The 14,893-nt window shown below is 32.9% G+C and overlaps 5 protein-coding genes and 1 long non-coding RNA gene across 7 annotated transcripts; 3 read left to right on the top strand and 3 right to left on the bottom strand.

Moving 5' to 3' along the window:
- Positions 1-1,773: 1,773 nt before the first annotated feature.
- On the bottom strand, positions 1,774-6,007 carry LOC132699271 (glutathione S-transferase theta-1-like). The gene is made up of 5 exons (XM_060665904.1): positions 5,830-6,007; positions 5,686-5,776; positions 5,190-5,346; positions 4,950-5,133; positions 1,774-4,870 (listed from the first exon to the last, which is right to left on the bottom strand). The coding sequence occupies exons 1-5, from the start codon at positions 6,005-6,007 to the stop codon at positions 4,722-4,724; spliced, it is 759 nt and encodes a 252-aa protein (XP_060521887.1). The 3' UTR covers positions 1,774-4,721.
- LOC132699272 (uncharacterized) lies at positions 5,658-6,730 on the top strand. 2 transcript variants are annotated; one of them, XR_009618489.1, is made up of 4 exons: positions 5,658-5,791; positions 5,842-6,049; positions 6,403-6,524; positions 6,607-6,730. It is a non-coding gene; the product is annotated as an uncharacterized LOC132699272 (long non-coding RNA). The 2 variants fall into 2 exon arrangements; XR_009618488.1 differs by lacking the exons at positions 6,403-6,524; positions 6,607-6,730 and adding an exon at positions 6,145-6,281.
- On the bottom strand, positions 6,370-7,572 carry LOC132699270 (uncharacterized). The gene is made up of 2 exons (XM_060665903.1): positions 7,461-7,572; positions 6,370-7,400 (listed from the first exon to the last, which is right to left on the bottom strand). The coding sequence occupies exon 2, from the start codon at positions 7,210-7,212 to the stop codon at positions 6,370-6,372; it is 843 nt and encodes a 280-aa protein (XP_060521886.1). The 5' UTR covers positions 7,213-7,400; positions 7,461-7,572.
- Positions 7,573-8,025: 453 nt separating this feature from the next.
- On the top strand, positions 8,026-10,528 carry LOC132699345 (bifunctional coenzyme A synthase). Its single transcript, XM_060666002.1, has 6 exons — positions 8,026-8,716; positions 8,772-8,972; positions 9,027-9,218; positions 9,283-9,491; positions 9,588-9,731; positions 9,789-10,528. The coding sequence occupies exons 1-6, from the start codon at positions 8,140-8,142 to the stop codon at positions 10,005-10,007; spliced, it is 1,542 nt and encodes a 513-aa protein (XP_060521985.1). The 5' UTR covers positions 8,026-8,139; the 3' UTR covers positions 10,008-10,528.
- Positions 10,529-10,725: 197 nt separating this feature from the next.
- Positions 10,726-12,960, bottom strand: LOC132699348 (nucleolar complex protein 4 homolog A). The gene is made up of 4 exons (XM_060666006.1): positions 12,517-12,960; positions 12,111-12,440; positions 11,580-12,057; positions 10,726-11,524 (listed from the first exon to the last, which is right to left on the bottom strand). Exons 1-4 carry the CDS (start codon positions 12,848-12,850, stop codon positions 11,170-11,172), a joined length of 1,497 nt encoding a protein of 498 aa, XP_060521989.1. The 5' UTR covers positions 12,851-12,960; the 3' UTR covers positions 10,726-11,169.
- Positions 12,961-13,225: 265 nt separating this feature from the next.
- Positions 13,226-14,750, top strand: LOC132699930 (ER lumen protein-retaining receptor). Its single transcript, XM_060666922.1, has 4 exons — positions 13,226-13,383; positions 13,525-13,784; positions 13,842-14,094; positions 14,156-14,750. Exons 1-4 carry the CDS (start codon positions 13,293-13,295, stop codon positions 14,188-14,190), a joined length of 639 nt encoding a protein of 212 aa, XP_060522905.1. The 5' UTR covers positions 13,226-13,292; the 3' UTR covers positions 14,191-14,750.
- Positions 14,751-14,893: the final 143 nt, after the last annotated feature.

Here is a 14,893-nt window from a genome sequence, read left to right as displayed (position 1 = left end):
CTACTTAATGTAAAGTTAAAAAAAAATTGATTATAATGCTTACTATATCTAGTATTAAAAGAATTGTTTAAAGCTGTCTCAAATATATTATCTAGACTCTAAGTTGAGAATTTTTTTTTAATTATTTTCTATGTTTTTCTAATTATCTCCTTAGAATTCCTATGCTCTTTGTTTTTATTTAATGTTGATAATTATCTTTCATTAAAAATATTGATTTGCCCATTATTATTGTGTCAATGCTTAACTCTCTAGACTAGAATTTAATTATATATACCATATAAACCATATAACCATATAAACTGACTCGAGTCGACTCGATTCACCGAAACAGCGACTCGGCACAATTCTACTAGATTGAGGACGAGAAATCGGTGATTTTCGTTTTGATTTTTTGAAATATTTCGAGCAGCGTATGTGATAGGCGAAAACCGTAAATACAAAAATTGTAGCTAGTGATGCGGTCTACAATAATATCTAAACCAATTAGCCATATTTTTTACGAATTTTGATTTACGGCTAGTAATTTATTATGGCAAAGAACAATTTTTGTTCATGATTGAAAAACCTTGTACACAGGGTTATTCACGGTGAGTGTCCTATTATACGTTTATGGGCAATGACTTACGGTAAAAACCTAAAATTTTGGTTATTTATGTAAGTGAATATGAGCTATATATGTCAAATATTTTTCGCCATGCGGTGTTGCCAGATATACTCGTAACTTATATCACCTTTCGTTTTTTAAATGAAACACCCTCTATATTATTACATTTTGAGATTCTGCGAAACGTTGTGGATTTTTTTATGCAACATGTACCATAGGTTGAACATTTTCGGATGTAAAAAATACTTTTTGATAAATTTGACAACAAACAACCCGATATAAAACAATAATTATTTTCGCAACCCGTACAGCTAAATACTTCAATTTTTGGTTGCAGTGCCCTATTAAATTGCTTTACCATAATATGGGATGAGAATTAAATTATCCAGTTCAGGGTCTTCATAAGATAAGACTCAATTGGCAAGATATAAAAATCCATATTTTATATTGGCACGTAAATAAGCAATTAATTTGCCATCTAAAGGTACCAAACTATTGTAATTCTATTTTCATCAGTTTTTGAGTTATAAGCAAAACACCAAAATATTGCCATTAAAGCGACTTAAAGTAATCACATTTCATCTGGCTCTGGCCTGCCATGGTGACGTTTTTTGTAAAGAAATTTGTCTTTCACATAAATAAGCTTGATATTTCGTTATTAGCGTGTTCAAATGGGTAATTGTGACAGTGAATCTGGAAGGAAATACATATGCCAACAACAATTTTATATTCATAGAAACTGTTGAACAGAAAACTAATGTTAAAATAGTATATTAAGCAAGAAGTGCGGTAAAGGCCATTTGAATCACGAGTTTATTTGACACGAGCGGAGCGAATGTTTAATAAACGAGTCACCTAAAAAGTTTACCGAACGTGTTGCATACTATACTTTTTCTACGACCGTTAGTTTTTAGGTACATTTTCGCAAAAGAACACGAATACATTCACTGACATGACCGTTATAATTGACAAACGTCACAATTCAAGGTGTGGGAAATATCTCCTAAAACATCCGATTGCTGCCAAATCTGGGGGGTAAAATCCCGGAAATGTCCGAAATGGCTCGAATCCTAGGGAAACGAAACTGACGTGGTAAAGTAACGCTTTCCGCACGCTAGATCAGTGTGTAATTTAGGTATTTTGCAGACGGGAGTAGAAAAACTAATAAACGGTTTTAAATTGCTTTTAATTACATACAACTAAATATTATGAAATTACCTCCATTCGCTATAAATCTTCTATTATTCCAACTGGAGTTTTATACACTCTTTCTTTAATAGCGCCCGAAAGGTAGGCATGAACCGGTTTAATATCTGGCGAACGCGGTGGCCAACTCCATAGACCTATGCATCGGATGAGATAAAGAGTTTCTCAGACGTGTTACATACTATACTTTTTCTACGACCGTCACAAAAAAAATCACAATCTAACAAATGAAAATAATAACAGATTATCGAATTACTCGTTTATTAAGCACCCGTTCCGCTCGTGCCAAATGCCGTTTACCAACCTTGTTTCATAATATACTATAAAATTTTTCTCATACATTGGTGGCAAATGCGGATATTGATCATTAAATCTTCTGCCCTTTCTTGAAACAATTATTTGACACTCACCATAAATGTAAAAATTACAATTTACATCTGCGTTGCATAATTACGTGCCATCTTGCTTTCTCAAATAAATGCAACTTTAAACTATGAAAATGCGATAAAATGTGATTACTTTAATATCGATTTAATTGCCTTTTTTTGTTTATAACTCGAAAACCAGTAAAAATAGAATTACCATAGTAGAGTACATTTAGATGGCAAATTAATTGCTCATTTACTTGCCATTATAAAATATGGGTTGTCCCATTTAAAATTTCCAAGTAACATGGATTTTTATTTCTTGCCAATTGGGCCTTATCTAATGAACGCCCCGAACGCGATAAGTTAATTCTCATACTTTATTATGATAACGCAATTTAATAGGGAACTGCAACCAAAAATTCAGGTGTTTAGCTGTACGGGTTGCGAAAAAAATTATATCGGGTTGTTTGTTGCCAAATTTCTTAAAAAATATTTGAATCTCCGAAAAGGTTCAAGATAGGTATGGTACATGTTACATACAAAAAAATCCAAAGTGTTTCGCAGAATCTAAAAATGTAATAATATACATAATAATATAACGAAAGTTGGTAACACCGCATGGCTAAAAATATTTTACGTAGGCAGCTCCCATTTGTTTACATAAGTAACCAGAATTTCATTTTTTACCGTAAGTCATTCTCCAGAAACGTCTAATAGGACACTCATTGTGAATAACCCTGTAGAATCGAAAAAACGCTTGAGATAAAAGGTATAGTCCCACCGAATCTCCCGAGTATCCTGCTTCAAGAATTTTGCAGATCGGCTAAATACGTTTCGAGAAAAATATTTTTCTCTAGAAGCAAAAATAACCCAAAATTTTTGTTTTTAATTGTTTAAAAATACTTTTGATTGCGCCCAACTTCTAAAGTTTAAATGTGGCTAGACTTCTACATCCCTGCCAAATCTCAAGTCGATAGTCGCGCATTTAAGACACCTACTATATTTTACGTTATAACAAGAAATATTCCGAACACACTATACAAAATGTGGAAACGTTAAATAGAAGATTTTTAGCTGTCTATATGGGCTATACTGTCATATGAAAGAAACTGACAACTGAATCATAGCCGTATAATTATGGTCAATTATCGTTATAAGAACTCAATTTTCAGTTTTTTGGCAAATTACCGACGCGCCTTGTAGATTTTTAAAAAATCATCAAGAATAAAGATTTTTGATCCGAATCTCGCGCGTATTTTGTTTCAAATACTTTTTTGATCGTGGATACCGTTTTTGAGCAATGATTTTTTTATCCATACCCTGCTAAAGTGGTTTTTAAATTTTTTAAAATACTTCCCGACCCCCAGCCCACCCAATTTCAATAGATCTCGTAAGGGAGCTAAGCTGTATATTTATGCCAAATTTTATTTATCTTGTTTCATAGCGATGTACGAAAAACAGACGCAAATCGGCGATGGGCGCCAATGTCCGATCGCGGTCATTTCTTATATTATCTCGCAGGCCACTTAAAAGGAGTCAAATCTCAGCGCACTGGCTGTTTGGCAATTATTTACGTTTTTATCAAGTGTGGACAGAGAACGGAGAACGGACAGAAAAAAAAAATTTTTTTTCGACGGGGATCCCCTAGGACCTAACGTTGTCGAGATGTGAGTTTCCTTGCCAAGCACGTAACAAGCATGGATGATTTGCAATTAAAAAAAATAGATTAGACAGATGTGCCACATAGCACCACTATGGCCATTTCGCGAAATTAACCAAAGGCAAACGGACTGCATTATCTATGGTATAAAGCAGTAAGCGTTCCAATATTTTGATATTTCATCTCTGAATTAGATAATATATAGTGACCTTATAGACGATTTGCCAGCGGCCATGGTGGTTGTTAAATGTCGCAAGCTCTGCGCTCCGCTTGTGTCAAATAAACTCGTGAGTCAAATGCCGTTTACCGCACTTATTGCATAATATACTATAGCAGTTATATGACATTTTGTGGACATTACATTAAAATGTTATATTTACTTTCGTTACTTAAAAGAAAAAAAATTGCGTTTATCTCAATTTTAAGTTACAAATGAGCGAAATACAATCACAACCTTAAAGTAAATATTATTTTGCGCAAGAAACCATTGAAATAAAAATATTTAAAATGTTACATCTCAAGTACAAAGAATTTTTGAAACTTATCGCTTTACAGCTGACAGCTTACGCTTTGAACTTCAGTAATGGGAACTTTAGATAGCATTGAACTTCATTGGTTAACAAGGGAAAAGGTTATTCTCGAAGTGTGTACGCTTCAAATAAGGGGTAAAATAAAACAACGCCAAATTAAGAGGTGCAAAAAGACCCTAATAAAATAAACTCCTGACTCAAATGCCCTCTTGTTGCATAATATACTATATACCCTTGCAAGTCACTTATGGATTCAGAGAGCATATGATTAGTTAAATAAATTGCAATTGACGTTTTCATCAATTATATATTAATATAAAATCGGACTTTTATTACTTGAAAGGGTGCACAGTTCAAAGTTTTGGAATTGGCTCGTTTCTTTTGGCAAGTTTGTACACAATCTCGTGGGCGTCTTGATAGTGAGGATTGCATTCCAAGCGTATTTTATCGATCCACGCTTTCAATTTCGGTCGGCCAACTGTTACATCAAACCCGACAGCACCTACACGTTAAAGTACGGCAAATTAATTTAAACCACAAATAACCCTGATTAAATTAATCCATGAATCAAAAAAACCTACTCGGCTGTTCCAACTCGCACGCGGCTACCAAATCAGCAATCGAAATTTTATTGTTGACAACATACTCGTGTCCTTGATTTAGCCACAGATCTTCAAACTGATCCAAAAATGCTACCAGGTTTTCTTCCCTTTTTTTAATTATTTGAGGATTCGGTGTCTGTCCCGTTAACATCGGTACCATAAACTAAACAAATATCAACAGACAAAATAATATATCCATATAATATAAAAAATGTTCACCTTATCTCTGAAATAAACAGCGCAAAATGCTCTCGTATTCAAATGTTGCCACTCTAAATATTCATCCACTTTCGCCTGTTCAAAATTGTCTTGCGGATACCAGTGGTCCGGGATTTTATCGGAAAACTTCCTTTTTATGTATCGAATGATTGCCACACTGGAAAATTAATTAACATAAAGGCGTAAAATATAAAGATATACGACTTGAGAAGCACGGGAATAAAATAAATTATGGATTACATTAGCCACCATAATGAATGGTAAATATGTTCTAAAATGAGTTGGTAACGCGATTACGTCATAGCAGAGTTTTTTTTAAATTGTGTTATGAAGAAGGTTATTCGGAACCGTAACTTAAGAAAATCTTGCGTTGCTCAATCGTTGACCATGTTAAAAACAATAAAATCTATAATACGTTATTGCTTAGCATTCTTGGTTCCTTAATAGGAATTAAACCTATGGTTATACCTAATTGCAATAAATGTATGCAACCTACCTTTCAGACAATTTCAGGTCACCATCGTGAATAAAGGGCACCTTTTGGAACCTGTTATACTTTTCTTTAAATTCTTCGGTTAAATGTTCCCCTAAAGCCCTATTTGGTAAAGTATTAATTTAAATTTCAAACAAAATATATTACCTTTCTTTAAAGCAACAGGACAAGCTTCAAAGGGGATTTTCATGAGCCTGAAAAACACATACAAAGCCCGCGATGGCTGTGATAGCAGATCATAGTATAATTTTATGGAAACCATCCTGCTTGGAACTTGCTTTAACCGCTTTTCAAGTGGATTTTGGGTTATCAAGTTTTTAATCATTTGCAAGAACTTTGAACTGCTCTGTTGCCACTTCTTGAGAATGTAAGTAGCAAAAATGAAATTTAATTAACAAAAAATAAAAATCAATTAAACGCATTTAAGTTCGAAATAATTTATTGGTACAGGTGTTTTTTTAGCTTCATAATGTAGATAGAAATTTTTACATTGATTCTAAAATATTAATCAGAAGAGTTCATATAAAATGCTTAAAAATCTTTACCTAAAATAAATACAAATAAAAATGGTAGGAACAACATTAAACATTTAAAATTTGTTAAATAGTTATATACAAGAGGTCCAATATGGCAACAAACAACAAAGAAAAAATTGTACAACAATAAAAGATTATATAACAAAAAGTGCTATTCTTTTGCATTATCATCTATGCCTCGCAGTTTTCTAATCACAAGAGGACACATTCCCAGAATACACCCAAGCGTCACTCCAAAAACACGTCCAAAATTGGCAGCCTTACGTGAACTTTTCATTTCCAACTGTATGGGAGATAATTTCGGAGGTGAGAACCCGATTCTAGTTGCTAATCTCTCTACATGAAATGCTGTTCCTATGCCCAAAATATCTGATAATGTGTTTCCTAGTGCAGCTGCTGCCATAGTTGACAAGCAAAAATACGAACCCAGGTAAAAGTCAATGTAATCACCGAATATTAACATGAAGAAATTATCCAAAAATCCAAATCCAATGAATGGAATAGAATTCGCCACAGCAAGATCTACGAGATTTTTTGTAGTAGGACATGGAACTGTCTCAGCAAACTTCTTCTTAAACCAATCTTCTGGAACAGGGCAATAAGTCCCTGTTGGATCTACATCTCCCAATTTTGGCAATTTGGATGGTCGGCCATATTTACTCCTCCACCTAGATGCCGCCAATTGACCTTCATATTCATCTTTGATTAATTTCGATTGATATTCATGTAGAGCTGTCATCAAATTAGATCGTTCTTCATCATTGAGTCTCAGAATTAAAGCATGAGCTTGAGGTTTTGTAAGAATTTCAGGTGGATTTTCAACATTGGATTCTTCACCATATTTTATTGTACTTAACGAAAGGTTTCGTTTCACTATGGGATAATTAAATTGTCTATTGCACTTCAAATGGCCAGTTAAACTAGCCACATAAATAAGATGATGATTTTGTATCCCTATTTGCATGGCTAAGATATGTATTTTTGTTGATAACATTTTACCTATACATAAGTATCCATACAACTTCTGTAACTAACTAATCTAAATTATGAAGGGTAGAGGTTCTCTCTATTAGTCCATGGTGTTTTAGTTTTTGAATAACCTATTATCGTTATTCATACCTACAATTCTAAGCAACTACTTTGTCTTATACCTCTGCCTACGCTCCCCACTCTAAAGTCACCCTAAAAAAGATTTAAATTAAATATAACTTTGGGCATTTTACCAGACGCACTCGCCCAAACCTAGACATGTTACGAAAGTTACTAAAATAATTTTTGTTCATAGTTTTTTTTACTGCTATTGCCAGGATGATTTGCCCAGTTTTCTCGGCGAATAATGACCTACTTCCGAAAATCTTAAAAGAGCCTTGATTAAAATAAACTAGAAAATAACATCTCGTCCATGTTTTTTTTTAATTACGCTTTATTTGGCCATTGCTTCATAAAGCAATTCGGCAAGCTTACAACCAACCAACCAACCCGGTGGGAATAATGCCTTACCAACCGAGCCACCCTCGTTCCCTTGTCCATGGTAAAACTGTCACAAACCCCTTTTTTCTTCATTAAAACGTTGGGCAAATATACCATGATTATTAGCCCACACTATTGGAGTGTTTGGCATTTTTTGAGGTCACATTTAATTTAGGGATTACTTATGTACAATCTTTGAAATAAAATTATTAATTAATGATGGTAATAAAATTTATGAAAGTCATCTGGTCGAGTTTATGTGGTTAAAATAGAGTTAATGCAAAAGAAGAACATGTAAATTTTAGAATATTGCTGAATAATCTGGCCTGGGGTGGCCTATAGCAGTAAAAACTCAGAATAACCTTAATTTATGTTATTGTCAAGTAAGAAACTAGTTTTCATGTGATATTTGAATATTTGACTCTATTTTAATTTAACATATTTCAAAGACATGTTAGCCAAGACTGGTCTGTTAATTGTATCCAATCCTCAGCAAATTAGTAAGGTTTTACGTTCGATACAAAATAGAGTTCAAAGTACACTTTACATACAATTGCTATCTGCGTTAACGGATCAGTTAGGAAACTTTTGTCCTGGAGTTTTTACAACATGGCCCAAGTTTAATAAGACTATATTTGGTATTTACTCTCAGGCTGCAAAATACTGCAATGATTTGGATGTTCAAGTTCTACTGTCTGGTCTGAAATACAACATACCACAAATTAAAACAAGGAATCCAATTGATATAGTTATTTTTGATAAGGAATATACCGAAAATGAAATTAATAATTTCATTAATTTAAGACTCTCCAATGTTTCAAAAAAACATGATATTTTAACAGTTCATTGTGGCGGGCATGAAACTCTCACTGAAGAAGAAGGTGAAGAGGAAAAAATTGTTGAGCATTCTGTATTAGGAGGGACATTTGATAGGTTACATGTTGCTCATAAATTGATTTTAAGTGAAGCTATTTTAAGATCAAAATCTAAAGTTACTATTGGTGTAACAAATGAAAATTTGATTCAAGGTATGTTCAAATATGGTGCCAATTTTTAAATACTAATAAAATGTGTAATGTAAAGGAAAACTACTCTGGGAATTGATAGAAGACAAAGATACAAGGATAAAAAAGGTCAAGAATTTTATCACTGATATATGCCCAGAATTGGAATATGAAGTTGTGGAAATATCAGACCCTTTTGGGCCGGCAATTGTTGATCCAACAATGGAGTTAATTGTTGTTAGTCCGGAAACTGTCAGAGGAGGGCAAAAGATAAATGAAAGTATGGAATTATTTTTAGGAAACTGATATAGCCTAAATTTATTTTTACTTCTAGTCAGAAAAGAAAAACAGCTCCACGAACTTGAAATTGTTTCTATCAGATTGATAGATGAACCAAAACCTGACCCTATAGAAGAACCAAAAATTAGTTCTAGCAATACAAGATTGAGACTCTTAGGAACACTTTTTAAATCTGTGGAAAAAAATGATTGTATACCTAAGAAGCCTTATATTATTGGTTTGACAGGTAATTACAAAATTTCATGTGAATGGATATAGTCTGAACTAAAATTACCTATGAAGTATTTTAGGTGGGATTGCCAGCGGAAAATCTGGTGTGGCGGAGCACTTGCAAGAACTAGGAGGTTTGATAATCAATTGCGATAAATTGGGACACAATGCATATAAACCAGGTTGCCCGTGCTACAACAAAATTGTACAACAATTCGGGCGGCAAGTTTTAGATACCAATGGTGAAATTGATCGAAAAGTGCTGGGTTCCATTGTTTTTAAAAATCCTGTAAGAAAATGATTTAAAAAAAAATTATGTAGGGTTAGCATTATCAGTTCTATTTCATGTGGTTTGCAATATAAATAAACAAGTTGAAATTTTCAGGATGATTTGAATAAGCTGAATGAATTAGTATGGCCGGCAATTGCAGAGGAAATCAAGAACATAATTAAGAATACTGACAAGGAGATTGTGGTTGTTGAAGCTGCAGTACTGCTAAGAGCTGGCTGGCAAAGACAATGTCACGAGGCAAGGGAAATTTTTAAACTATTCATTGTTAAGTAATAAGAATAACATTTCTATTAGGTATGGACCACCATTGTTCCCCCAAATGAGGCTATTAGAAGACTAATCTCCCGGAATAATTTAAATGAGAGTGAAGCCAAAAAGAGGTTGGACGCACTACCACCCAACACTGAGTATGTAAGACATGCGCATGTAGTGTTCTGTACTTTGTGGCAGATAGAGTATACAAAACTTCAAGTAATTAAAGCTTGGAATCTACTTCAGGCAAGAATACCATAATAAATTTTTTATGTCTTCTTTAGAAAATTTGGAAATGTTATGGGGTACAGGTAGTGGTAATGTAGAAACATTCATTTGCATTTTGTATAGTGTGTAAACAAGAATGATCTATTAAAATGATTTATTTTTATTAACCTTTTGAGTTTTATTGTACATAATTTCTGCAAAAAGCTTATTGAAAAATGTGCTTGGAATTTACTTCAGGCAAGAATAGCATAATAAAATTTTTTTTGTGTCTGGATTTGACAGAAACATTATTTTTTTTATGTCATTTAGAAAATTTAGAAATGTTATTAGGTAAAGGTAGGGGTAATATAGAAACATTCTTTTGCATTATGTGTAGTGTATAAACGACAATGATATATTAAAATGGTTTATTTTTATTATACACAACTTATGCAAAAAGCCTATTGAAAAATGCGCAGGTGTGCAAGTATTAAAGCTTGGAATCTACTTCAGGCAAGAATAGCATAATAAAAACTTGTCTTGATTTAGAATATTTGGAAATGTTATGGGGTAAAGTTAGGGTAATGTAGAAACATTCCTTTGCATTATGTTATACTGTATAAACATGATATATTAAAATGATTTATTTGTATTAGTTAGTTTTATTATACACAACTTCTGCAAAAAGCTTATTGAAAAATGTGCTAGGGTGCCAATGTGCACATATTACCAGGTTACAAGAAATAAAACAACTTTACAACAGTTAGTCAATTGGAATAGTCATATTTATTTTGCACACAGTTCTAACAAATATAGTACTTAACAATTATCACATATTTTGGGCAAAAAAATAGGCCATGTTTAAATATAAAGGAATTAATTGTAAACATTCATGGATTAGTATAAAAGTGGTAGTTCACAGATATGTTTGATAGTTATTACCAAAGTCAAGGAATTTTTAATAAATCAACTTAAATTTTGCAAGTAAGCTTTTTTAGACTTAACATTGATGAAAATTTTGGAAGCTGAGCCTATGCTCTTCCATTTCGAAGATATATCTAACAGCTAGAACATTTTTTGTATTTTCTCAAAAATACTGGCAAAAAAAATTAAAAAGTTTATTTTCCGGAAACTATGTCTATCGAAGGAAAAATTGTAGCTGTAATGACATAAAAATATGCAAGTTAAATAGTTTTTCATCACAAAAAGTTGCAGTTTAAATATCCCAGTAATGGGAAACTTTTTCACCTCTATTTAAGGATAATCCATTAGGTTTTTCAAATTGTAACACTATAAGGTTACCAAATTTCTTAACTTCTTTGTCGAATATATCGTCCCCGGTGTTTTCTAATATTTTACCAATGTCCCACTCAACATGAGGCAATGGGCAATTTATAAATTTGGCAGCACTTACGACGCTGGGCTGGACATGGTGCTGCAGCGACTGGAGTTCCCAAAGAGAACTGCTAATTGCATTTGATTTTAATGGATCTCTTTCCTCCATTATGTAGGGATCTGAACTGACTATTGTTTCACTACTTTTGTTCAGCAAACATTTGAGTCCTGGATGCCTAAAAATCAAAAAAGAAAATAACACTTCATTTATGATTGCGTGATTGCACTGACCTGATAATTAAATTTCCAATGAAATTACATATGATAATAATATCCTCTGAAGATGCTAATAAGGCCAATCGCGCCAGCCTTTTCACAAAAGCAGCAACCAAATTCTCCGGTAAATGAGTTGAGCTCAAAAAAAGATCTGCCAAGTAAAACAACCTAGCTTTATATTTAGTTATGAATATTTCAGGCTCAAACATGGAATACAGCTTGGTAAATATGTTTGGATAATCCAAATTGTGTACTTGGACCATAGTGAAGATTCCTTGTAATGCCAACAAACTCACTGGTCCTCCAACATCTAAAGAATCCATTAAAAAGTCTGTGAGCAGTAATGGCTTGTCGAGATGAACAAGAACTTTTTCTAACAACACTATAAGCAGTTGCTTATGGGTTTCAGGGGTATGGTCCCAGTGCATTAGACAATGCCACATCTTGTTGAGACACTTTTTTGTTACAGCTTCATCAAAAGTGAAACATTGTGCTGAAAATTCAACACTACTTAAAACGTATTTGTTGTGCTGAGATTTAACTTACCACTTCCATCCCCACAGAGGCATTTGGCTTCGCTATTAGCACAAATTTGCAACTTTTCTAATAACATCAAATAATTCATAATGTAAATATCATTTGGATTTGTTTTTGCTGTTAGAGAAGGCAACAGTTTCCATGTAAAAAACAAAATATCATCAAAGAGTAAATATTCTGTGTATTTACTAATAAGATTTGCAGTATTTTGCTTGCCCGATAATATGTTTATTAAAATCGATTTTAATTTTTGTAATGGAACATAGTTATCAAAAGAACCTTTGGTTTCTAAGGGATACCTTCCTTCATAGGACAGTATGTTCATAGCAGTTGACAAGCCTGAAATTTTTTAATATAATAAATTATTTTATCCACCTAAGACACGTTTTTCGTTAAAAGTATAAATATTTAATACCTTGGATTTTTACTTTTGGCGATTCGTGACCCAAACAGCTTAAAATTTTTTGATAACACTCCTCATAGGCGTTTTTTAGCCACTGTTTATACTGATTTTCTGCGTTATTTTCCATAGGTTTTAAGGGTATAATTTGGATAAGCATTTGCTTTTCTTTTAAAAGATTTGTAAAAATCATTTCCAAAGCCAACAAACATGACGTTGTATCGGCTCCCGAATCAAAATGGTTAACTATCGTTATTAAAGCATTAGAATTCTTATGGGAAGAAAGAAATTCATGTGCTTTAGCTCTTAGCAATTTCGATATCTTTACCGGTTTATCAGGATGCGACATTTTTTTTATTATTGGCAATGATAATATCAGTTCGTCCACTCAACAGTTAGGTTAAAAAGAATTATACAAAGAAAAGAGAAAGAATATCAAAAATCAAAAGGTTCTTTAAACGCCACACTAAAGAAGATGAACACGTAGAGGCACCAAATCCATTTGCCCATTATAAAGCGCACAGCTTTTCCCTTAAAGTGCAGCATTTGTATATAGCATCAGAACAGGCGGATGGGCTTATACTAGCGCATTACTATTTATGCGAAGTATTAAAAAGGGTGTTTAGTAGTCTTTTTTTTGGAATTAACCAACATATTTTAACATGAATTCGTTTGTGAACTGCTGTGATTCCGTTTGCCTTATAGTGGCGCCACCTGGCGAAAATAAGAGGAATAAAGCCACGTCACTTTACCTATTGGAGTCTAATTTCCAAAACAAAGTTTCAAATAAAATGAATGTTTTTAGGCTTTTAGGGGATTTATCTCATCTTATTGCAATTATTATACTTTTGCAAAAGATTTGGCACACCCGATCATGTGCAGGTATGTAGTGAATTAATTTAAAAAACATTTTTACCGGTCCGCTTTACTGTGTTTGGACAGAAGGGTTATTCACGTTTCTGTTTTATTGCTTTATATCTTATGTGGATTGACCTTCCCACACCGACAGCAATATTGTTTTAGGTATATCTGGCAAAAGTCAAATATTGTTTGCACTGGTCTATACAACTAGATATTTGGACCTTGTAACAGCTTATGTATCACTCTACAATACGTGTATGAAAGTTGTCTTCTTAGCGAGTTCCTACGCCACTGTATACTTAATTTATCTTAAATTTAGAGCTACATATGATAGAAACCATGATACGTTCCGTATTGAGTTCTTGATTTTACCATCAGTTATTTTGGCACTTATTATCAATCATGAATTTGCATTGCTGGAGGTGAGCAAATTTACTTGTTCTTTAAAACAAATTTCTACCAGTAATTTTTCGTTTTAGGTACTGTGGACATTTAGCATTTACTTAGAGGCGGTGGCAATTCTACCCCAACTATTTATGGTCAGTAAAACTGGTGAGGCTGAGAGTATTACATCCCATTATTTATTTGCACTTGGTTCATACCGAGCCCTCTACATTTTCAATTGGGTCTATCGTTACTGGACAGAGAACCACTATGATATAATTGCAATTGTCGCTGGTATAGTACAAACTGTACTATATTGTGACTTTTTCTATCTCTATATTACCAAAGGTATGTTGCCCATACTGAAATCTGCTGAGTTTAGAACTTCATTTCATACTTTTTATTTCAGTTTTGAAAGGTAAGAAGTTGCAGTTGCCCGCATAAATCATGTGAGATTTTAAAAGTTTGAAAAATGGTTCAGTACAATATGTTTTTTTTCTGTGTTTTTGTGTATAATTAAATCGATAATTTTTTGTGGAGAAGCTCATAATGTTAATCAGAGAGTGCCACTAGTGTATTAACCTGTCAGTAAAATTTTAAGGGGTTCATGTATATTGTGCTTAAAGTTTTTTTTTAAGTTAAAGCCGAAAATAGACCATCTGTATTACCTGTGATTTCTTTAGACATTTGATTTATATCGCAAGGTTTTACCCTAATTAATTAAGCATTTTCAGAAAAATGTTATATATGTTGATATTTCATAAAAAGTGTATTTGTATATTTATATACATGTAAGTTATCAAAATAAAGCATGTTTGACTTCTCCGGATACCAAAACTGACCAATAATAAGTTTTGATATTTGTAAGTTCTAAGAGATAATATTAAACAGCCAAATGGCAAATCATGTTTTATACTGATTTTCTGGCCATAAAATAAGCTTTTGTATAGAGACTCGGTCTAAAGTTAAACTTGCTTAGGATAGAGCAATTAACAAAGAACTACTAAAATAAAATTTCTAAGTGACTCTTGTTAAGTAGTTTTATATTTTATCCAGTTTCACTGCTTTGCAGTGTTGTTCCTGTTTTTTCTGTTTAACATAATGGAAAACGTGTTTGTAAATTGTATGTTTTTGAGCTGTGTGAAAT

This window comes from Cylas formicarius, unplaced genomic scaffold (assembly GCF_029955315.1).
Source record: "Cylas formicarius isolate icCylForm1 unplaced genomic scaffold, icCylForm1.1 PGA_scaffold_3__17_contigs__length_32017465, whole genome shotgun sequence".
NCBI lineage: Eukaryota > Metazoa > Arthropoda > Insecta > Coleoptera > Brentidae > Cylas > Cylas formicarius.
Note: the sequence above shows the minus strand (reverse complement) of the source record. Positions and strands in the feature narration are given on the sequence as shown.